Source organism: Rhinolophus sinicus, linkage group LG15, assembly GCF_036562045.2.
Source record: "Rhinolophus sinicus isolate RSC01 linkage group LG15, ASM3656204v1, whole genome shotgun sequence".
Classification (NCBI taxonomy): domain Eukaryota; kingdom Metazoa; phylum Chordata; class Mammalia; order Chiroptera; family Rhinolophidae; genus Rhinolophus; species Rhinolophus sinicus.
In genome coordinates this window covers 23,545,462-23,568,558 of record NC_133764.1, presented here as the reverse complement: position 1 = coordinate 23,568,558, position 23,097 = coordinate 23,545,462, and the positions used below count along the sequence as shown (strand labels likewise).

At 40.7% G+C, this 23,097-nt stretch overlaps 3 protein-coding genes across 11 annotated transcripts in view; 2 read left to right on the top strand and 1 right to left on the bottom strand.

Moving 5' to 3' along the window:
* The window catches only part of MYO19 (myosin XIX), a 31,778-nt gene extending 30,499 nt beyond the window's left edge, over positions 1 to 1,279 (bottom strand). For both annotated transcript variants that reach the window (XM_074320932.1, XM_074320934.1), the window contains exons 1-2: positions 1,140 to 1,279; positions 290 to 427 (exon numbers count right to left, since the gene is read on the bottom strand). The gene's annotated coding sequence lies outside the window, so the exon portion shown is untranslated. The remainder of the gene's footprint in view (positions 1 to 289; positions 428 to 1,139) is intronic.
* PIGW (phosphatidylinositol glycan anchor biosynthesis class W) lies at positions 464 to 4,885 on the top strand. 6 transcript variants are annotated; one of them, XM_074320937.1, is made up of 3 exons: positions 1,387 to 1,503; positions 2,144 to 2,232; positions 2,906 to 4,885. In XM_074320937.1, exons 2-3 carry the CDS (start codon positions 2,230 to 2,232, stop codon positions 4,427 to 4,429), a joined length of 1,527 nt encoding a protein of 508 aa, XP_074177038.1. In that variant the 5' UTR covers positions 1,387 to 1,503; positions 2,144 to 2,229; the 3' UTR covers positions 4,430 to 4,885. The 6 variants fall into 6 exon arrangements, with proteins under 6 accessions (XP_074177040.1, XP_074177037.1, XP_019588059.2 ...); XM_074320939.1 differs by lacking the exons at positions 1,387 to 1,503; positions 2,144 to 2,232 and adding an exon at positions 464 to 589; XM_074320936.1 differs by lacking the exons at positions 1,387 to 1,503; positions 2,144 to 2,232 and adding an exon at positions 1,084 to 1,207.
* Positions 4,886 to 9,228: 4,343 nt separating this feature from the next.
* Positions 9,229 to 23,097, top strand: part of GGNBP2 (gametogenetin binding protein 2) — a 28,280-nt gene continuing 14,411 nt past the window's right edge. For 2 of the 3 annotated variants that reach the window (XM_019732507.2, XM_019732506.2), the window contains exons 1-5: positions 9,229 to 9,424; positions 9,938 to 10,127; positions 16,703 to 16,783; positions 18,097 to 18,350; positions 20,495 to 20,593. In XM_019732507.2, the coding sequence (XP_019588066.1) occupies positions 10,035 to 10,127; positions 16,703 to 16,783; positions 18,097 to 18,350; positions 20,495 to 20,593 (527 nt within the window). In that variant the 5' untranslated portion in view covers positions 9,229 to 9,424; positions 9,938 to 10,034. Of the gene's footprint in view, positions 9,425 to 9,545; positions 9,638 to 9,937; positions 10,128 to 16,702; positions 16,784 to 18,096; positions 18,351 to 20,494; positions 20,594 to 23,097 lie in introns of those variants that run through there. The other variant, XM_074320935.1, reaches the window with a different exon arrangement.

Below are 23,097 nucleotides of genomic sequence, written 5' to 3'. Positions count from 1 at the left end.
AGAAGGGCATAGGACAGTGTTGAACACATTCACCCTGGACACTGACTGTATCCTGTCCAAGGGACAGTCATGCAGAGGGCTCTGGAGACTTAAGGAGAACAAAACTCCCTCAACTGGAAGCTCATCTTAGAGAGGACCAGAGCAGGAGCATGATAAATGGGGTTAGGATCCAAAGCCCATATCCCCTCAGATGCAGATCACCAGAGCTCACTTTATTTTCTTTTTTGCAAAACGGAATACTAATATCCAGACCTCACAATGCAGAGTTCAGGATCAAATGGGCTAGTACCTGTGAGAGCGCTCTGTAAATGTTGGTTATTACATGCAACGTCAGCTCCCAGCCAGAGTCAAGTCAGATTAGAGCGGTTTTCTCCAGTCCTCCCACCTCTTGCTTCCAGTCGGCTTCGCGGTTACCAGCCAAGAAGTTCTGGAAAGGGTGTGACCAGTGTGGGCAGGAGGGAGACGGTAATGAACAGATGAAACACCAAGTCAAGACAAGCAGCAACCTGATCACCAGCTCCTCCTCCTCCCCAGCCTCAGGTTCTTTCTCGGCTCAGTGGACAGTGGGAGGGCAGAAGAGAAGAGCCGGGTAAGGGTCCTGAGAGCCCAGCAGGCCCCGCCCCGAGGTTCCCAGAGGGAAACGGGGACTCCCGGTCCTCACGAGGCGCCAGCCGGGCCAAGGGCTGGGATGCCGCTCCTGAAGCACCTGGCACAGGGAGAGTGTGTCCTTCCCGGGAAGGTGGACGTGACCCCAGCCAAGGGCACGGCTGCCCTGACGTCTCCGGGGCCAGCAGCCCCCTTCCCGGTCCCTAGGTAGGGCTAGGAGAGGAGCAGGAGCGGGGACCCATCCTGCCAGCTGGGATCTGCCAGCCGGGACCCCCACCACGAGCCTCCAGCAAGGTGGAGAGGTGGAGGATGGCTAGGAAAGGTCCTTGTTCTGAGCAAGGACCAGGAGCTGGGCTATCTCCTCCTGGAATACGAGAGGGTCAAAACGGAAAGGGAAAGGGCAGGGAAAAGGCGCTTTGGAAAGGGAAGGGGAAGATGCCCCTTTCTTCCTCAGCGCTCCGGGGGCAAACCGGCCCCTCCTGCCCCTTCTGAGCCGCAAAGGGCTTCAGACCGGGGCTGGGGGTGGCACTCACCGGTCTCACGGCCTGAGATGCCCAGCGTGCAGACCCGCCCGGCCCGACTGGAGAAGAGGACAGACTGGGTGAGGCGGCGGGAAGAGCCCAGGGAGGGAAGAGGAGGGGCGCGAGCGAGCCAAGGAGAGAAAACCCAGGCTGCGGGCTCACACCCGGCCGCTGCAGCTCTGGCTAAGTGGCCGGGAGCCGGTCGGCTCCTCCCCGGGGGCGGGGCGCGCACAGGCGGCGCGGGGCGCACGTGGCCCGCCGCGGACGCCGGGACCCGGAGTTGGGGGCTTGACATGGGACAAAATGTTTCGTGAGCCTGGGATCAGATGGGGGTGAAAGGGAGTCCTCCGGTGTTCTGGCGGGAGAAGCACGGCAGGTAGGGTTTCCTGGGCCTCCGGAAACCTCTCTGGGCTATGGGGTCTTTCTCGGGACGCCGTGGCTGAGTGTTGCGCCGGGCCCTCGGACCCCACCACAATGACAGGCCGCGCCCTGGGGTCTGAGCCGTGGTGCGGCGCGTGGCGCGTGCCTTTTCTGCTCCGGGCTCCTCTGACGGGCCGTTCTGCGGCCAGTACGGGAGAGGACTTGGGACGGGCTAGCCATGATAGAGAAGGCGTGGGGAGCCGGCGGGACGTGGGAAACCAGCACCACCCTGGGCCAGGGGCGCGGAGAGTCGGCCGGCCCGGAAGCGCAGGCCGCCCCGTGTCGGCCGGAAGCACGACTAGGGAGGCGGAAGCTGCTGCTCCCGCGCTGTGCCGCGGCCGCGGTGGGAACCCGGCGGCCCAGCCAACGTGTACGGCCCTCTGCCAGCGGGCGCCGGGACTGGCTGGAGCGCTGCAGGTATAAGGACCCGGCGCGGCCGTGGGAAAGGACTCATTTAAAGGCCAGCCGATTCTGATCGGTTTGTTATCGTGAGGTATTGTTGCTGGGCCCAGACAGGCCATCATGTATGCATTCATCTGTTCAATATGTTTTTCGTTTGGCCAACAAATGTGTTTTTCCTGTGTGCCACTTTTCAGACATTGATATGTGACAGAGAGGCGTTTTATATCCTTTTAAAACAACACTAGCAGTATGTGCTATACGCTCCACCCCGCTCCCATCCATGGTTGGTATACTTTCTGCCTACCTACACCTAACAATGAAATTTGGCTGTCTGTAAATGTAAGGGGAAGCCTGGGGTACAGGAAATTACTGGAAGACCCAAATTTTGTACTAGAGGCAGTAGATGCAGAGAGGCTGAACAGAAATCGAGGCCTCCAGCTCCAATGTGTACTTCATCCGACATGTACTTAAATAACTTTTCTGTTCTTGTCCCTCTCCCCCCTCTTAGATTTGACTTAAGTCATTAAGTTATGTGTATTCAATTTTCATTACATAATCTTAACATATACTGTGTTCTCTAATAGGAATTTCTGTTTGACTGTGATTCCGTTCTCAGGGTTTATATCCCAAATGCACTTTCTTTGTGAGTCTGCCTTATACTGAAAACAGCTAAAGCTTTTTAACCAATAATTTCATACGATTAGTGTTACATTCTTATGTATTAGTATTAGGCATCTTTCCACAATCCTTGGAATGGGGATCACAAGTCCTAGGTTCTGCTCTGAAACCTAAGAATAAGAGTAACATCAAGTCAGATATATATATATATATATGTGTGTGTGTGTATATATATATATATACACTAATATATGTGTGTGTATATATATATATATATATACTAATTCCACAAGAATGTTGCTTTCCACAAATCTATTCCTTTGCACTTGTTATCACAGGAAGAAGAAAAAATGTCGCAAAAGCAGATGAAGGAAGCTTTTGTCAGTAACCACAATGGAACCAGCGTGCTGGAAATTACCCAGGGCTTGTGCTTACCTGCGCTCTGTATCCTGTGCAGAGGGCTGCTGATTGTTCTCTCACAGCACTTGTGTTTTTCTTCACATACCTGGAGATCTCGATTCTTTATTGACTTTGTTTTCCTAATAGTTCCCCTGGTGACCACTTTGACCATTTTGTCTTCATTTGTCTTACTTGAGCACCTCGCTGTAATTATCTTTGGGGCAGGGCTATTCTATCAAATATACTGCAGGAGAACTTGCTTTGCCAGAATGCCTGTCCAAAAAATCCTTGAAAAATTCTTAAAAACCAGTGTAGAATCAGAACACATTCCAGCCATCTCCTGTTTCCGTGTAATTAACAGCGCATTTACTGCTGTTGCCATTTTGGCTGTGGACTTCCCACTTTTCCCCAGAAGATATGCCAAAACCGAGCTCTATGGGACAGGAGCAATGGATTTTGGAGTAGGAGGCTTTGTTTTTGGGGCTGCAATGGTTTGTCCAGAGATTAGGAGAAAATGTATGGAAGGGTCCAGATTTTACTATCTTACAAAGTCATTATTCTCTGTTTGGCCATTAGTCTTCCTAGGAATAGGACGATTAGTCATTATAAAATCCATAGGCTATCAAGAACATTTAACTGAGTATGGAGTTCACTGGAACTTTTTTTTTACCTTAGTAGTTGTGAAATTGATAACATCACTGCTTTTGATTTTTTTCCCCCTAAATAAATCCTGGATTGTGGCCGTGAGCATTACTGTCTTATACCAGCTAGCCCTTGACTTTACCCCACTGAAAAGGTTGATTTTGTATGGCACCGATGGCAGTGGCACAAGGATTGGTTTATTAAATGCCAACCGAGAAGGAATATTCTCTACCTTGGGTTATGTGGCAATACACATGGCTGGTGTGCAGACAGGATCATATGTGCTTAAAAAAAGATCACATATCAAAGACTGGATAAAAGTAGCATATTGTATTCTTCTGACAGCTGTTAGCCTCTTTATATCTCTTTATGTGGTTCAGGTAAATGTAGAAGTAGTATCTCGAAGAATGGCCAATTTAGCCTTTTGTATTTGGATAGTTGCTTCTAGCCTGATCCTTCTTAGCAATTTATTACTGGGTGATATAATTTTGAGTTTTGCCAAGTTTCTAATTCAAGGGGCTGTAGTACCATGTTCTTGGAAACTGATCCAGTCGCCAGCTACAAGTAAAAAGCATTCAGAATCTGTAGTTTCTGAAGCTGAAAGAAAGGAACCCAGTCTTTGTCTAATCACAGCTATGAACAGAAATCAGTTGATTTTTTTCTTGCTGTCAAATGTAACAACTGGCCTGATCAACCTGTTGGTAGATACATTGCACACCAGTACCTTGTGGGCCTTATTTGTGCTCAATCTCTATATGTTTACCAACTGTTTAATTATATATATGCTACACTTGCAAGACAAGACTGTAAAATTTTGGTGATCAATAGGGGTAGGATGTATCTGTGTTTGAGCAATATTAATGAGGAATATTAAATGTGAAGAAAATGGGCTTTTGGCAATCCAGTGTTAACTATATTTTATTATAAAATTAAGTTTCAATCCTCTATAAGTGTAGTGATGCTTAATGTTTTAATGTATCTCAACACTATGTAAAACCAGTGGAGAAGAAACAAAGTCCCTGACTTGCTAGAAATTCTATTTATTAAATTTCAGTATTTTAAAGATACTTGTGTTTATAGTTGGGACACTGGAAGATTGGAGCATGGGAAGGAAGGTTTTTACTTTCCATCTTATACCATTCTGTATTTTTTATTGTATGTATTTTAATATTTACATGAAAACATCTCTGTGAATTGTGGAATTGTCAACACTTCTTCACTGCTCAATTTTAATTTTTATAAAAACCTAAATATGAGAAAGCAAGTGTTTAAATTTATGGCATGTGGTCTAACTGATCTGCTGAGTATCCTCCTTTTAACTGCTCCTTCATCCTTTTCGAGGTCATAAATATCAGTGAGTTTATGTCTCAACAGTTAGACACTGAATCATAACTTAAAAGGACAAAAAATGTTTTTCCACCTCCAATTATGACAGTCATATAAGAGAAAGCTAATGAAATAGTATTCATAAAAACAAGAATTAGTAAAAAAGACCATTCTGACTTAATTCTACTTGACAGAAGAGAGAAAGAGACCATTCAACAAAGATTTATTGAGCTCCAATGTACCAGGCACAGGTGCCAGAGAAACAACAGAAAATAAGACGAAGTCCCTGCCTTAAGGGGATTACATTTTAACTTGTGAACATTTTTTTCCCTTTAAAAAAATGTTAGCGGGGAAAAATTTTTTTTTCTTCAATTTTATTGGGGAATATTGGGGGACAGTGCGTTTCTCCAGGGCCCGTCAGCTCCAAGTAGTTGTCCTTCAATCTAATTGTGGAGGGCGCAGTTCAACTCCCAAGTCCAGTCACCGTTTTTCAGTCTTCAGTTGCAGGGGGTGCAGCCCACCATCCCATGCGGGAATTGAACTGGCAACCTTGTTGAGAGCTCGCACTCTAACCAACTGAGCCATCCAGCCCCCCAAAAATGTCTATTTTTGACAGTGTAACCGCACATGAACTTTCTTTAGCATGCATTCTGCTTTCACCCAACCTAACTTTGTTTAGCAAGATAGAACTATAACTCACTTGCATTCTTTCCCCCAGATGCTTCTATCTGTACATATACTGTATGTCTGCTCCTTTTAACCATTAAGCCCTTAGGACATTAGGTCTGGGTCAGAGTCAAACTCCAGAGTAAAGCTTCAAGTCTATCATCCATGACCAAGATACAATAACCAAACCTCAAACTAGAATAAAATTTTAGTCAAACAAAGATAACACCTTGGCCTTAGTTATGTTTCAGCTCCAGATTCATGAAAGCAGAACGGCCCCACAGACTACACCCCTGGGAACTGGACCGAACAATGCTATGGCTGACACCAGGACCTGAAGCCCATGATCAATTGCTCCCTGCCTTAGCCCCGACCAATCAGTAGAGCCCGTGACCCCAACTCCCATTGTAACCATGATTCATGATTTTTCCTTTACATGAGTGTAACCTAACTGCTAGGGGCCATCAGGAAGCCAGGTTGTTGAAAGCATGAGCTCACTTGTGTCTCTGGGTTTGGCGCCAACTTCTTAAACCTTTACTTTCTTTGCTGCAAACGCCTGCTCCAGTCTTTTTTGGCTTGGATGCGCACAGGCAAGTGGACCCTTTGAGTCTATGGTAACAACAGATAAAACAGAACTTCCCACTGTCTGCCCAATTTACTGACTTGGACAACTGTGGTAATTTAAATACAGTAACAGCTGTTGATTTTATTACCACATAAAACAAGGTGGTTAATATAGTGAAAATTCTGATTAACTCACCTTTTCAACTATCAATATTTGAGGATAGAAGAGAAAAGGAAAAAGGAATACCGTGTTTCCCCAAAAATAAGACCGGGTCTTTTATTAATTTTTGCTCCAAAAGACGCATTAGGACTTAATGTTTAGGGGATGTCATCCTGAAAAATCATGTGAGGGCTTATTTTCCAGTTAGATCTTATTTTTGGGGAAACAGTATAATCTGATCTAAGACTTACCCAATCTAGGACCTTCAGAAAGTGAGTCATTTCCATGACTTTAATTTTACACAATTATAAACTGGGGATACCTACCACATATGTGTCAATAGCTTTTGTGTTTAGAAGATGACAACCTGGGGGCGGCGGTTAGCTCAGTTGGTTAGCGCGTGATGCTCAGAACAAGGTTGCCGGTTCGATCCCCATATGGGCCACTGTGAGCTGCGCCCTCCACAACTAGATTGAAACAACTACTTGACTTGGAGCTGATGGGTCCTGGAAAAACACTTAAAATGAAGTTTAGAAGATGACGACCAGTTTTATTTTTATTGAATATCAATGTCCAATGTTGTATAAAGCATACAAAAACATTTTACTCCCTAGGAGTTTATGTATAGTTTATGAAGATAAATAAGGAATAAATCAGTACTCTTCATTTTTTTAAATGGCTTAGAGAATACTCACATATCATTTATGCTTCATTTTTGGAGTTGGCTGTCATACATTGGGGACCTAAGAAGAATGGCATTTTGCTGATAATTTATCACACCTCCAACTGTTCTTTGTTAGGTACCAGCAAAGTGTCCTCCGTGGTTGATTGCTTTCTCTCTCCTGGCCTTTGAAATCCTTCGACCTTGCCCTTTACAATGCCAATACTGAAAATTTAAAATAGGCAACAACCGGCTTTTTTTATGTAGTAATCATTTTGTCAATTAGAGGTTAAGTTCTCTAAAGGCAGATACTTCGTCATTTGCTGCACTATTAATAATAGCTGAAGATAGACTAATAGTGAAAATAAACAAGTGCCTTCTTTGCAACTAAGAAGATATAGTTAAAACTTCTAGAAATTGTTTTGCAATGAAATAATTTTCTAAGCATTTTCCCTCAATATGATCTTTTGATTTTATATTTGTAGTACCAAAGAGCAACTTATCTAGCAAATTATCCACATTTTTAGCCTTTATAAGTATAATGATTACCTATAGTATGTGAAACATTGTCCAAAGATACCAAACAGTGTGCCTCAGTGAACCTAAAAGACAAATCAAAATCAGGTAAAGTAATCTCAAATGGAGAGAGATTGTATGCTTTCCTCATTTTATTATGTTTTTATATTGGGTTTTATCATTTTACTATGTTTTATATCTGACTTCTTAGATTTAAATCTCCAGGATGAATGCTTTTCTTTGCTAGTACCTAGTGTGTACTCAGTAATAAGTTATCAAAATTAGCACTTATATATTGAGCTTGTCATTTTCAATGTCCTTTACTAAACATAATCCAAGGAAAGTTTGATATAAAGTATGTACATTAATTGATATAGTCTTTATAGGAGCACCTCAGGATCTTAAAAGCCACAATATTCTTTTTTCCTTAGGAGTGTTTTTACATAAAACACAAAATTCTCTAAAAATGTCCAAATTTTGGCTATGCAGTCTAACCTGTCAGAAGTTACACGCACATCCTAGATGTCTACTGGATTTAAGCTAAGAATCACACTGTTCTCTCCTAACATGGCCAAAAGACACACTTAATGGATAATTACACCTTTGGGACTGAACTATGGTTCTTCCAGTTTATTATGTCACCTACCCTAATAGTGACCACATAATGTCATAAGTCAACATGGCTAAGGATGCACTATAGAGTTTTGTTGATGGGAATCTCTAAGACTTCATGTGATGACCAAAATACTTTTTAAAGGTCAGTATCACAGCTCTAGCCTATTCTATCAGGAAATACAGATCTGTCATCAGGATTAGTTGCTAAGAGCAGCAAATGGATCTATCCTTAAAATCGTCAAGACTTTCCCTAGGCAAAAATGCTTCCCAACAACTATTTTGGCTTTACAAACAGGCCTTCAAAGCCTTCAAGGTAGGAACTGAGTACATGGTGGCACGCAGAGTGTAGATGAACTGTCTTTACAGCAGCTCCGCTTCTCAGAAGGTGAGAGGGAAGGGCCTTTGGCCAGTACCAGGACTTTGCACAAGGGACTCGGTGTCCTGTCTGAGTCCCAAAGTTAATATTAACCCAGCCCAAGGAGTTTCTCTGACCGGGACGCATACGCAAGCCACTCTCCACATAGTCTTCTATTTGCCTCTAAGTGTAACAACCACAACAAAAAACTTTCAGCAACTCAGTATCGTCGACCTCCTGGGCGGGATCTCAACGCAGTCTCAGTTTGGGAAGCGGTAATGAGGCTGGCTCCTGGTTAATAATGGTGTCAGGGAAAGCGGCGTCAAGTACCTGGAAACCAAGGCCCCTGTTTATCTCTTACAAATTCCGCAGATGCTCGTCTCCCCTTTCCTTCCGAAAGTTCCAGCTCCTCCTCACCCAGATTCTCACTGGGTCTCGACCCTCGGGTGGGCCCTGAGTCAGCTCCACTCGGCTCCCATCGCCCCTCGGCCCTCGGAGAGCGATTTAAAGGCCCGCGCGGCGGGAAACGTACGTTTAGGCCTACTCATTCCTCCCAGCAGCCCTCTTCGGATTTGAGTAGTTAGATTCCCGAGAGGGAGCGGGTCACCGGTTCGAGACTGCCTGGTGGGGGGGGCAACCCACCCCGCCGCTAGGGTTTCGAAAGCAACTCTGGAGGCGCCGTCTGCAGTCTCGCGAGAGGAAGCGAGGCCCCGCCCCGCGCTCTCAGCTCCTCCCTGCCCCACCCTCCCCACGTCCCCCGCCCTCCCTCCCCCACTCCCGGTGGCGCGAGCGGCTGACTAAGCCGGAGAGGAAACGGCATTAGGAGCTGCGCTCCCGCCCAGGCCGGCCCTGACGCGGGCTTTGTCAGCCGGTAACGGGGAGCAGAGGTGGGGGTCAGGGAGGCGACCACGAAAACGGTGAAGGTCAGAGCCGAGAGACCACCTCCTAGAAGGGTGAGAAAAGAGTCTGAGTCTCTTCCCCCTCAGACTCCGCAGAGCGGAGGCGGGGTCGACCCCTCCCAGGGGCGGGGTCGCGCTGGGCAACTGCTGCCCGGGGGGACTGACTGGGCGGGGCGCGGCCATAAAGGGGGAGAAAGGGGTCAGCTATGGGCTGAGGGCTCCCCGGCGGCGGGAAGCGGGCAGTGGGCTGTTAAGTTGAGGCCTGGGGTGAGGTCCGGGAGCTGGGACTCCGGTCACAGGCTGGGGAAGCCCCAGGGCTGGCGAGTCCCTTCCGCCTCTCCTTTGGACCCTGACAGGAGGCTGGCAGGGGTGGGGGCTGGGGTGGACGAGCGGCGCGAGGGGGCGGGTCCCCGCACCGTTCCGCGCTGATTGGCTGAGCGCGTGTGGAATCGGGTGATGGGAAACGCAGCCCGACTCTCCGGTCCCCTCAGCTCCTCTCCCTCCCCCCCGTGGCGAATGTGCTGCTCGGCGGCTGGTGCTTAAGCTCGCGACGTTTGGTTGTTGCAGGCAGGAGCTGGGAGGAGGCGGCAGCAGCAGCAGGAGCAGCAGCAGCGGCGGCAGCTGGGAGGAGGTGGTGACGGTGGCAACGGCAGCGTCGGGGACGATGGCGCGACTGGTGGCAGTGTGCAGGGACGGGGAAGAGGAGTTCCCCTTCGAGAGGAGGCAGATTCCCCTCTACATAGACGACACCCTCACGGTGAGCGGGCCGGGCCGGGCTGGGCTCGCCGCTCCCCTGGCAGCTGTTTCCCTCCTCCCCCTCCCCCAGGCCGAGCGCTGCGCACTGGAGAAAGAGTGTGTTGCAACTCCTAGGCGAGGCCTTTTCTCCGGCAGGCCCCACAAACTCGCCTTTGCAGGGGCTTGTTCGGTAACCTCGGCGGGCCCCTAGCCCAGCGCTCCGTACCCACTTGGAGACCCTCTGTCCGGGCTTGCCTTCCTTTTCGAACCCTCTTCCTTTACCCTTTCGCTTTAGGAGGCCCTGCTTTTGCCAAAGCACGCGAAAACCCTAGGAGAGGGGTTGAAGGATCTCGGGCGTTTAAGGCCTACCCCTTACAGAAACCACCTACCCTCGAGGAGCCTTAATGATCTGAAATGTCGCAGCTACACTGCTACCTGTATATTGTCTGTCTTAATACTACAGCTCTCACTACATAATAAATACTGAGGGCAGAGTGACACGCTCTTGCACAGTAAAAATTCCACTAAAATGATTTGATTTCGTTGTAAATAGTCTCGTATTGTGTAGTACATTAGAACTCTTCGAAATGATGGTACTGCTAGGCCATGACTCTTCAAAAAGGGCTTTCTTGGCATTCTTCAGTTTACAGGTAGCTCTCCCCACCCCCACTCCCTTTTTTTTAAGGAAGCAAAATTATTGAACGTGTAAGAGCATTAGAAAAAGCTGATTGCTCATCTTGGGTGTCAAAACCCAGTTCTGGGTAGTTTTCCTTTTTAGATTTGGTAGTAAAGCATCACAGACCCTCTGCCCTGTGTTGCTGTAGTATTTCCTTTGAAAGGAAATGGCAGAAATTTGAATTGAATTCTGAACAGGAAATGAGTGCAGTTTCTTGCAACTATTTCTTAAGAAATGAACCTTTTATGACTATCTTTTGAAATACTGCATTTTGATGATGCTAAAAGTCTAGATTATATATTTGTATATTTTGATAAAGTGTAACTAAGTCTCTTCATCTTATCACCTTTGACTTTTTGCTTTTCATGGACAGTTGATCTGTTTTGTTCCTGATTTTCCCCCCCAAATATCTACTGAAGTTTTTTCAAATTTTATATAAAGTGCAAGTCATTGTAGAGATGCCACTCTATGCCTTTCTGTTTGCCAGTCTCAATTAAGAGTTGATTGAGCTGCAGTACTTTTAAAAGGATTAGAAGAGCTATTGAAGGACTTAATTTGCTAGAACTTTTTAAGTGACAGCATTTATAATTACCCAAGAGCATTTTTTGTTTTTCATGGAAAAAGGTAGAATGATTTGGCCTGACCTAAGGGAAATAGAATTATTTTGATGCATTAGAAAATACTTGGATCCCTTGGTTATGACTTTTGCACTTTTTAAAAAGTATAATGGACTTTATTTCAAGTAGTTAAAAAAACCTAACACTGATCAGATTAAATGATGGATTTCTCAATTTGAAAACTCCTAATATGAGTTCATTTATCTATATTTCCGTTTCCAACACTTTTCTGGAGCACATACTTTGTTATTGTCCCAGAATGCCTTTGAAGTTAAAAAAAAAATCCTTTGGGTTTGGACATAAGATAACTATTGAGTGGATAGTATCAAAGCATAGGGGAAATCAACATAAATTTGAGTATCTATAAAATTTTAATAGACACTGATTTCTCTCCTTGTACCCAAATAACAGCTTTACATCTGTTATATAGCACTTTAAAATAGCCAACTTTTGGTGTGTTCTATTCTCTGTACAATGATAGTAATTTCCAGAATTTTCCATAGAAAAAGATGTAATTTTGCACTGTGAGTTATTATTGTATTTATTTATCCAGAGAAGTTGGGATTGGACTGAACCTGGTGGTTGAGTTTTGCTTTAATTGCATTGTGGACTTGTGACCAAGGCAAATAAAATTTAGGTTTACTTAATTAATCTCTCTCAAAAGAGCATTTTATTTAGGAAAAGGTGCAGTTTTTCTTTGCACGGGTTTCATCACTAGGGAATGAGTGAGGCCATTTATTGCTTTACTTGGAACTTTTGCATAGTCATTGAATGCTGCTTAGTGAAAATTCTTGTCAAGAGTGCATTAGACTTAGGGAAACAAGTTTCTTTCAGAGCCATTCTACCAAATACTACTTGAAGAATGCAGAGCAAATACCTGTTGGGGAAGAGGGATGGAAGAGCAGAGGTTTGTGTTCTTCAGTGGTCCATTAATAGTAGTGTATCGTGGAAGTTACTATTTGGTTTGGTATTTATTCTAGGGCCCATAGGTAATGCGTGAAGGAAACATTGTGTTATCTTTATTTCCAGTAGTCTTAGAATCTTGGTAGCACCTAGATGTTAAGTCTAGTTAAAAAGTTTACAATCAATTACAAATGTTTATTATTTTAGTAATAGAAGCTGAAACCTCTAGCCTTAAACTGGAGATTTTAAATTGTATTTGTAAAATGAAATTAAGAAGCTTGTATGTAGACTCTTCTTTTATGTGGTATGTTGTATCCACATTTAAGAAACTCATGTGGTAGTTTCATGGGTTTGAATACTTGAGTATAATGCCGATCGATATAGGTGTATTTAAGAACATGCCAAATAAGTAAGGTGGTAGAAGGTTTAGGAAAGTGGCATGCTGTGTGGCCATAATGCTTTTGGGTGTTATTAGAATTGTAAAATAGCAGATGGACAGAAAACAGATTTTATTTTAGAGACATCTTTGAAGAATTACAATTTATAAGTGAACAGTTCTTTTTAAAAAAAGGAATAGAGTGAAACTATATAATCCTTATAGAATAATCTTGAAAGATAACCACAAAACAAAGAATTATTCTTACTCTTGCTTCACAGAGATAACCAAGGATATACTAGCAGCATTTGGTATAATTCCACCTACAGACACACACTTAGATGCAGAATTGAAATGTATTCTCTACATTTCATATCTTGCTTATTTTCACTAAATGTAATATTGAGAACATTTTCTCTTGTCATTTTTAAACAGCTTTAATGGTCATGTAATACTTTGTTGTGCAACATTCCATAATTTAATCATTCTTTGTTGCATATAGAGGAGGTTCTAGTTTTTGCTCTAAATACAATGCTATAAGAATATAAATAATGCATAAATCTTTGCGTTACAATTTGTTTTCCCCTTAGGCTTTGGAAATAGAATTACTGGATCGAAGGATAAGAACCTTTTATAAAGTTCTTGATACATACTGTCAAATTGCTACAGTATTTCTGGAACACAGTTTACCCTTTTAATTCAAACCAATGTAAATGGACTAGAAACTCTGATAATGGTTTTTAACTGAGACTTTGAAAAAGGTAATAAATGGTAGCATGTCCACTTCGGGATTAGGTGTTTAGCATTTGTTAAAAGTTTAGTTTTTAATGTTTCCTTTGAACTCTCAAATAATTTTACCAAAGGTAATAGATGTTACAAATAGCTGTGAGAATGAAGAAGTAAAGAACAAAAAGTTATTGTATTTGTTATTTTGTAATTTGTTTTAATAAATGCAAACTTAATATTGTTGGTTACAGCTTATGAGAAGGCTCTAAAAAACAGATTGTGGTCAGGAGAAACCAGGACAGATACTTAAGAGTGAAAGTGGGTAATGGATTCAATAAACTTTATGAAGCAATAATTGCAGGACAATGACTCGTTCTATTTTTGGCTAGGTAGGGATAGGCAACCTCCTCATGAAGCCAAACACTAATGATTCCTCTGTGAAACCACACCTGAAATACTTTACATGACTGTTTTCCTTTGGTAACCTAGAATCTGAAGATTAAGTCAAGGAAGTGGTTTTAAAGAATGGAGAAAAAATAGCGCTAGTACCCTCTTTGTCTTCTTTTTCCCCTTTTCCTTATTGTCATCTCTCATTGTTAAGCTTATAGTGGTTGGCCAGAAAAGGCAAGGACAGAGGAATTTAGTGTGAATGCAGTTTCTAACCAGAATGTTTCACAGAGAGAAAAGTACGAGAGAAAATTTAGTATTATCCAAGCCAGTGAAGTCCAGGAAAGACACAGTAATGGATCTGATCTTGACGTTTATACTAGTTAGGTGAAACTGAAGTGATCTGCAATGTATTATTCACTAAATTATATATATATTTTAAAGGTCAGCTAGCAGGTCTCAATACAGTAATCTGCTGTAATTATTAAAACAATAAAACATAGTTGTTCAAATAGTAATTCACTTATACAGAGTCAGAATTTAGGATTTCACTTGTGAACCAGATAAGAGAGACCTTAACAGCTTTGATCTTAAAATAGTATGGGTAATTGTCTTAATTTTTTTTTTAATGGTGGCAATTGCTAATGTGGTGAAGTGGTGTATAGCAAGTGAAAATACAAATATAGGTGTTAGTTGCTTAAATGGTAGATTTGGAGTGACTTGCAATGTTCTACTGAGTTACATGGCTTTGAAAGTTTATCTTACACCTTTTTTATGACTTGACAGTTAAATTTTTTGTGTGTGTTTTAAACCACGTGGTGATTCCAGAAAACATAATGTGAGTTAATTGTACTATTAACTATTTTTATTCATCAGTTTTCATTAGCCAGTATTTATAATACCAAGATTATTAAATGTTTTTAAAAAATTTTCAGTAGATTCTGTTAAATATGCTACATTTTATGGGCAATATGGATCATTAGATATTTTGCCCACTTATTTCAGTCATTCTCACCAGTTTATTTAGAGCTAAATTATTAAAGTGGGCTAGTAGCTAGTTTTACTTCGTACTATTGGTAGAGTTAATATATGAAACTGCTTAGAACAATGCCTCGTAGACATGAAGCTACATTAAATATCTTTGTTGTTACTACCACCACTCTTTGGAGATATTAATAAGAAGACTAGGAGAGGGAAAACTAGAGAGAAATTGACAAATCTGAAAATTGGACAATTTATTCTTGAAACTGTGAGATTTGGACATATAGCCTATAAGTATGGAAGAAGAAACTTCCAGAACAGTAAAAATTACTGAGATGAAAGCATGTCTCTGAACATGGTATAATGTATATAGAATTGGAAGCAAAGGACACTAACTTTTCCCCCTGATAATGAGTAGTATGTATGCATTGTAATAAATTTGGGAAAGAAAGGAACACATAAAGAAAAAAGTCATCTATCTTTTCGCTGCCCAGAGATAACAACTTCTAATATGTATTTTCCTTTTCTGAAAGAAAATATACACATACAAACATTTGAATCATACTGTACATGCAGTTTTGGTTCTGTGAAATACACTGAGTCCTCTGGATTGTTGGGTCTGTGTGTGCATCACTGTCCATCCTTAGCATCTGCCTCGTTTCTCTGCCTCACATAGCCAGTGTTTTCGTCTTATCAAATCAAGAAAATGTCTTAATTGCTTACACTTGCCTTAGTTGTTCAGTCCTTAGTTTATTGTTAGAACAAGCATCTTTTAAGGCTCTCATTTCTAATGTGGAGGGAAAAGAATGGTCACCTTCATTAAAGAAGCAGGTCTTTGTGGTTCTGGTTGGTGAAGGAGGAATCTTTTTAAGATCACATTCAACTGGGTGAGGTTTTTTTAGTGTTTGTTTTTGCCTCAATTGGGTATCTTTATCCTGACTTCACTCTTTGGGTGTGTAGGAGTTTGTGGCCCTTGTCATGTTCATCTGGAAATAGAAGTTTGTTCTAGTACAGTATGTTTGCTACCTTTGACAATGTTAAGATATAAATGTGTTACTTCATTTCATTGTTTTGAAGGCAGACTTTATTTTCATATTCTTAATGTGTCTGAAATTGTGTTGGTTCTTGCATTTGGTAACATTCTAGTTACAATGGCTTTTTCCTAGTGGTACATAACTATGGTAGTTTTTAATATCAGTTGTGTCACAGAACAGTGAAATGTGCTGATTACTAATTCCCCATTATCCGACATCCTGAAACATCCTTAAACTTTTTCATATTCTTACTCTTGTAGTGAATTTCGATAATTGAATATCTCAGTGTATCTTTTATGTTCATAATTAGAGCAAACATTTACTATGTGCCAGATACCGTTCTGAGTACTTTTTATATGTACATGATATGTGTGTATTTGTGGTCATTTACATTATAAGATTTACTATATTCCATAGTTAAGGAGAATAACTAAATATGTCAGGGTATTTAACATAAAATATGTTATTTCACTTATTAAATGCTATTATTGCCCCATGCAAGAAACACTTTTAAATATACTTTAATTCTCACAATCCACTCTGTGAACGATAATAAAAATTAGTACATAATCTCATTTTACAAATGAGGAAGCTGAAAATCAGACAGGTTAAGTAACTCACCCAGAGTTATGACATAGATTGTAAGTGGCAGAGCTGGGATTTGAACTCGTCTCTGCCTGACTTCAGTGTTCTTGCTCCTAATGACTACACTGTTTCTGGCTTTAGAAACCTATATAACTTGGATTCTTTTAAAACTTTTTTTGGCAGGGGTCAGGATGACAGGTGGTGGAGATCTGGTTTGGGGGGTATATTTCTGTCCTAGGAGTTTATAAAATAGCCTGTATCATGTATTTGAAGAAGATAAAATAATTGATTTTTATTCTTTTGCATATTAAGATGGTCATGGAATTTCCTGACAATGTGTTGAATCTCGATGGGCATCAAAATAATGGCACACAACTAAAGCAGTTCATTCAGGTAATAGTTTTAAAATTCAATATTTTAAATGTGTGTGTGTGTGTGTGTGTGTCTGTCTGTCTGTGTGTTTTAAACAGTCATTTAAAATTTTAGCCATTAAGAATTAATTTTGTTTTACCTAGGGCTCTCTAGGTCTTAAGACTGCACTGAAATTGCTTTCTTTTACTATTGCTACAGTGAATATATTTATGTACCTGTCATGTGAAAGAGATTTGGTGGTGGTGTGTTACCATTTTACGTGTCTGTAAGGCTTTAATTTTTACCAGGTCATCTTTCTTGTTTTAAAAAGGTAAGGTATACAACTTTTCATTGAGAACTCGTTGGTTTTTTCCTGTGGTAATTGTTTTATTCAAGTAAAAATAAAAAGTAATCCTGTATTGTGAACTTTCTGATTTTTATTTAATTCTTAAGCAATATGGTACTTTATAAGTACACTGTCTATAATCAAGATAATGGAAGATAAATTGTTACTTTACTTCAATATTCTGTTTCTACTTTTGGAGAAGTTTTGAATGAACGGTTAATGGTAAATGTGAGAAAAATCCTTCTTAGGAGTTATTTTACTTTCCCATCTTTTTAGTAAAACTGGAAGTGTTAACTTGTAGTGTAACTATAACTCCATCCAGGTAGAAGTTAGTTACTAGAGTTTTTTTGCCCATTTCCCTACTGCTGTGGTTCTCAAGTCATTTTTCTACCTTGTCATAACCAACAGATAAGAACATTCATATGCACCAGCCTATTAGTTACTCACTGCAGGCTCCTATGTAGGTGACATTGGCCTTGTTCTCTCCCACTGATCCATATCACACCTGTCCATACTACACGTGGAGAATTGCTGCTCTACATGATCACCATCCTAACTTGACTCCTGTAGCTAAACATAGTGTGTTGTTGAAAGTTGAGAAGAAGACGTGGTAAAGCTGCGTTGTGTCTATTCTTTTTTCTTTTCTTTCTTTCCTTTTATTTTTAATTTTAAGCGAGAGTACTAAGCTTAATACTCACTGAACAAGTGCTAAATTTCTGGATGCAGGGATTCTTTTTTCTATGCTGGGCCACATACTGCTTACCCCTGACATCCTAAGCAGAGTTTTCTATACCCTAGATTCTAGACCAGGGGGTTTGTGGAGCAAAGTCAGGGCAGCATGGACGAGGTCGACCATCTTGCCTTTCTGACTCAGTTGCAGAGAGAGATGGCAAACCCTGCCTAGATTGCACTTAATGCACAACGATAGCAACCAGATGTAGTAGTGAAAGAGTAATTTGATGTATTTCTCAAGGACTCTTCTTCATTTTTCTTTCCCTCTTTCTCTCAGCGACATAGTATGCTTAAGCAGCAAGATCTAAGTATTGCCATGGTGGTGACATCACGTGAAGTCTTGAGTGCACTGTCTCAGCTTGTACCATGTGTTGGTTGTCGTCGCAGTGTGGAGCGCCTCTTTTCCCAACTTGTAGAGTCTGGAAATCCTGCCCTTGAACCCCTGACAGTTGGGCCGAAGGGCGTCCTATCTGTAACTCGAAGCTGCATGACTGATGCAAAGAAGCTTTATACATTATTTTATGTACATGGGTAAGTATAATCAATTAGGATAAAATGACGTTGTTAAATTTTTAAACTTGGTTCAGTGGTAGCTTTTTTCCCTAAATTTGGTTGGGGCAAAGCTTGAGCCCAAATTCAACAATTTTATTGAGTAACTTCTCTGTGCCAGTAGCTATAAAATATCTGTTTTTATGTGGAGAGGGGCAGACAGTAAGCAAATACGTATATAATTTGTTAGGTATGATAATTTACAAAGAAAAACTAGTAAGGAAGATAGAGAACGAGTGGGTAGAATTAATATGGAGGATGGTCAGGGAAGGCCTCTGATAAAATGACAGTGATTATAGACTTGAATGAAGTAAGTGAGTGAATTAAGTAGATTATCTGGAGAAAAGCACAGAGAGCAGCAAGTATAAGGTTCAAAGGTTGGAGTTTTCCTGGCATGTTTGAAGTACAGCAAGGAAGTCATTGTGGCTCGAGCCAGATGAATGAAAGGAACAGTAATGATAAATGAGGTCAGAGGAGTAATAAAAGGCCCAATTGTATACCCTGTTTCCCCGAAAATAAGACCTAGCCAGACAATCATCCCTAATGCGTCTTTTGGAGCAAAAATTAATATAAGACCTGGTATTAGACCTGGTATTATATTATGTTATATTGTATTATGTTATATTACATTATACTTATACCCTGTCTTATAGTGAAATAAGACCGGGTCTTATATTAATTTTTGCTCCAAAAGACGCATTAGAGCTGATTGTCCGGCTAGGTCTTATTTTCAGTGCCATCCCGAGGTCTGTGTTTTTTTTTTGGTTCTTTTTTTACATTATGAAATGGGAAGATTTGGGAGGGTTTTGAGCAGAGAAGTGACATGGTCTGACGTGAAGTTTGGCTTATTTAGACCTCTGTGTTGAGACTAAATGGATAGTGGAAGGGCAGAGAATCAAGAGGCTGTTTAGTAATCCATGCAAGAGATAACAGTATGGAGGCCACAGGGGAGAAATAGTTAGATCCTGGATATATTTTGAAGAATGAGCCAACAGGATTGTTGGATTGATTGGAGGTAGAGTAGGGTATCAAGGACGATTCTCAGATTTGGGGTCTAAAGAATAGGACAAATAGTTTCCATTTATTGAGATGGGTAAGACTGGGAGGAGCAATTTTGCAGAGCTCACCTGTGGATGTATTAAGTTTTAGATTCCAACTGGACATCCAAATAGAGTTCAGAGAGGTCTGGCCTAGAGATGTAAATTTGTGTCATTAGCATATATATAGTATTTATACACATATATGTATTTTATATAAAAATATATAGTACATGCACACACAAACACCCACACACACAGTTTAAACCCATGAGGTGAGATATGATCACCACAGAGTGAGTCTAGGTCCAAATACCAAACCGTGGGCTTTCCTATTTAGAGTGGTAGAGACTTCAGATTTTTACTCTGCCTGAGAAAAGCTTTGGAGGGGTTTTGAACAGAGAAATAACAATGATTTTCTAGTCAAAAGATCACCTCAGCTGCTAAGTGAAGCCTTAGAATGTAAAGGCAAAGGGTGGAAGCAAGGCGACCATTTGGGAAGCCTGCTGTTGCAGTTGTCTCAGCTAGAGAGGCAATTTGGACAAGGGTGGTAATGGTGGAGGTGATGAGAAGTGATTTCGTTCTGGATATATTTAAAAGTTAAGAGTTTATAGGCTTTGCTGATTAGTTGGATATAGGGTGTGGATATGAGCTGTATTTATTTCTATATTTGCATAAAATTTCTGTTGATGGCACTTCATCAAGGATAGTGTGTATTTAGGTAATGTTTGGACAAGAGAAGGTGGCTGAGAGTCTGGTAGCAATCAGTCATAAAATATTTGGGTGCCAGGCACACTGCTAGATAAAGTGCAGGAACAGGGATGAATGAGACATGCAGTATAGGGGAAAGGGTACTTTGAATAGAGCAGGTCTTTCTCAATGTTTTAACAGACTCAGAATGAAATGGAAAGACAAGTGTACCAAGTGTAGACTCTTTTGGGTTAGAATTTGAGGAGAAATTTTCAAAGTAAGTGATGTGTCTGTAATACTTTAAATATGCTTCTCAGTAAAAGACAGTAAACAGATATTTTGAAAATTTTAAAGAAAAATGAATATTAATCAAACCTTTAATGGTTTATTTTTAATTAGGTCCAAACTAAATGACATGATAGATGCTATTCCAAAAAGTAAAAAGAACAAGAGATGTCAGTTGCACTCCTTAGATACGCATAAACCAAAACCTTTGGGGTAAGTAGAATTGAATATCAGGATGCTTTGTCATTGTTAAGATTGTAAATGTTGATAATATTTAGTAAAAAAAAAACCACTGCTGCTTTTATTTCATTAATTGATTACATTATAACAAAGGTCAAAATAAATATGATCCTATCTCTATAGGCCTTTCTGATACATACAGGCTCACAATATAGGTTTAATTTTTTTTTAAAGTTTTTTTTTTTCCCCCCTTATATAAAATATGTTTCAGAGGAAAGAGGTGGAGATCTTCATGGAAATTTATATAGCCAATATTAAGTTTTTCAAACTAGTTATATCATTCTTTGGTGTATATAACAGTCATACCATGTTTCCCCGAAAATAAGACCTAGCCGGCCCATCAGCTCTAATGCGTCTTTCAGAGCAAAAATTAATATAAGACCTGGTATTATATTGTATTATATTACATTACATTACATTTACTATATTTATTATGCGTGATATATTATATTATCTCATACATCATATCATGTTCTATTCGACTTGGTCTTATAGTAAAATAAGACTGGGTCTTATATTAATTTTTGCTCCAAAAGACGCATTAGAGCTCGTGGTCTGGCTAGGTCTTAGTTTTGGGGAAACACGGTAATATATAAATTATTTTTCTTGTCTTTCTTTCTCTAGGTCTCCCTAATAATTTATCAAAGATTAGAAAAAGGCTTGAACCAGTTATCGCAGTGTTTATGTAACTAATGTGCAGTTTTCTTGGTTCCGTTTCTACAATGCCCAAGGCTGCTTTGGCCCCCATCTCCCAGCACTATGTCACAGTTGCCCTCTACAAAATTGCTTGGGGTTGTGGGTGGTAAGGAGAAGCCATGAACTTGAAAGGGGTTTCTAAGAAGTAACTTTTGTTTTGGAGTGAAAGGGATGATGTAAAACTATATTTCTGAATTAATTTTAAAAGTTAGTTTTGAATATCTCATTAATAGTGTTGACACCATTGTTGTATAGACATGTTCCTCCCTGATAAAGTCCTGATGATCAAGTGGTTGTATGTTAATAATCTATTAACAAGGTTGTTCTTATGTTTTCTATAGTCAGGAACAAAAATATTTTTTAACTTTATTATGAAAACTGGCAAACACATAGAAAAATAGAAAGACTATGCAAGGATCCCCCTTCACCCAAATGCCTTCATGCAGATTCAGTAGTAGTTATCAAGATTTGCCATATTTCTTTAGTTTATCCACCTTTTTCTTTGCTGTAATATTTTATAGCAAGATTCAGGCATGTTGTTTTACTCCTACATGTTTCCACACATATCTCTAAGTATGTAGACATTTTCTTTCATAATGACAGTGCCATTTTAACACCTAACAAAATTAACTATAATAATCTTAATACCCAGTTCCTATTCAGATTTCCCCAACTGTCTCAAAAAGTGTCTTTTTACATTATTTGTTAAAATCAGGAGCCAAACGAGACCCACACATTACATATCTGAATGTGAGAGTACTCTGAACCAATAAAGCTCTGCACAACCTAAAGTGCTTATCTAAGGATAATTTTTCACATACCTGATGTGCAAATCTAGAGAATTCCTGACTTTGAATACAGATTTCAGGCTGATTTTCTCATTAGACAACAGCCTTTCCCGAACAACCTATTGGCGAAAGCCATGGTAGTGTGATATAATAATAAGCCTGCCTTCTGGTTTTTTTGTTGTGCATATTCTTCTTTGAGGAACTAAAAAGCAACAGATACTCCCAACATCTTATACACCTGTGCTCCTTGCCACTTTCCTTCAAAGACCAGTCTTTCCACTTTTGCTCTGGATTCTCTCTTACTTCATGCTCTCAATGACTTTGGGTCATCAGTTACCTACTTTTGTTAAATTGACATGCAGCTATGTTTCCCTATCTTTCAACTTAAAAACAAAAAACAAACCTCCACAGACTTCACACTTTCCCCTTCAACTGCAGCTCCACCACATGGGATGGCAGGTGTTTTAGCAGGTGGTTTGCTGAGTTGTGGAACAGTATGAATGGAGTTAGTTAATCTTAAGGAATGTCTCCGAAGGTAGTTTCAGTAATCTCCACATGCCATGTGAAGAGCAGGCCAGGAAATACAGTCTGCTTAGCCAAGACTCCTTTCCTCCACTTCGGATGGTCACTGCCATTGTATGCTACTGTGATTCTCCATTTTATATATTTTCACTGTTCCCTCATTTTTCTGTTTAAACTTTCTCCAGGGAAAGTATAATATAATTGATTAGGTTTCAGCCTAATCAATTACATTAATCCAGTTCAGCCTTCCTGAGAGTATTCTCATATCCATGCAAATAAAGCCAGGGTTTTGTCTGGGAATAAGTTTGAGATCGAAAAGAAAGGTCTAGGCCAGAGTTATAGGCCTGTAGCTGATGATTGACGATTACCTGAGAGAATGAGAAGATCACCAAGAGAAAGAGTAGAGTAGGAGAGAAGAATGATGAGGAATTCATTGTAATGGTAGAAAAGAAGGCGGTAAAAAAAACCTGA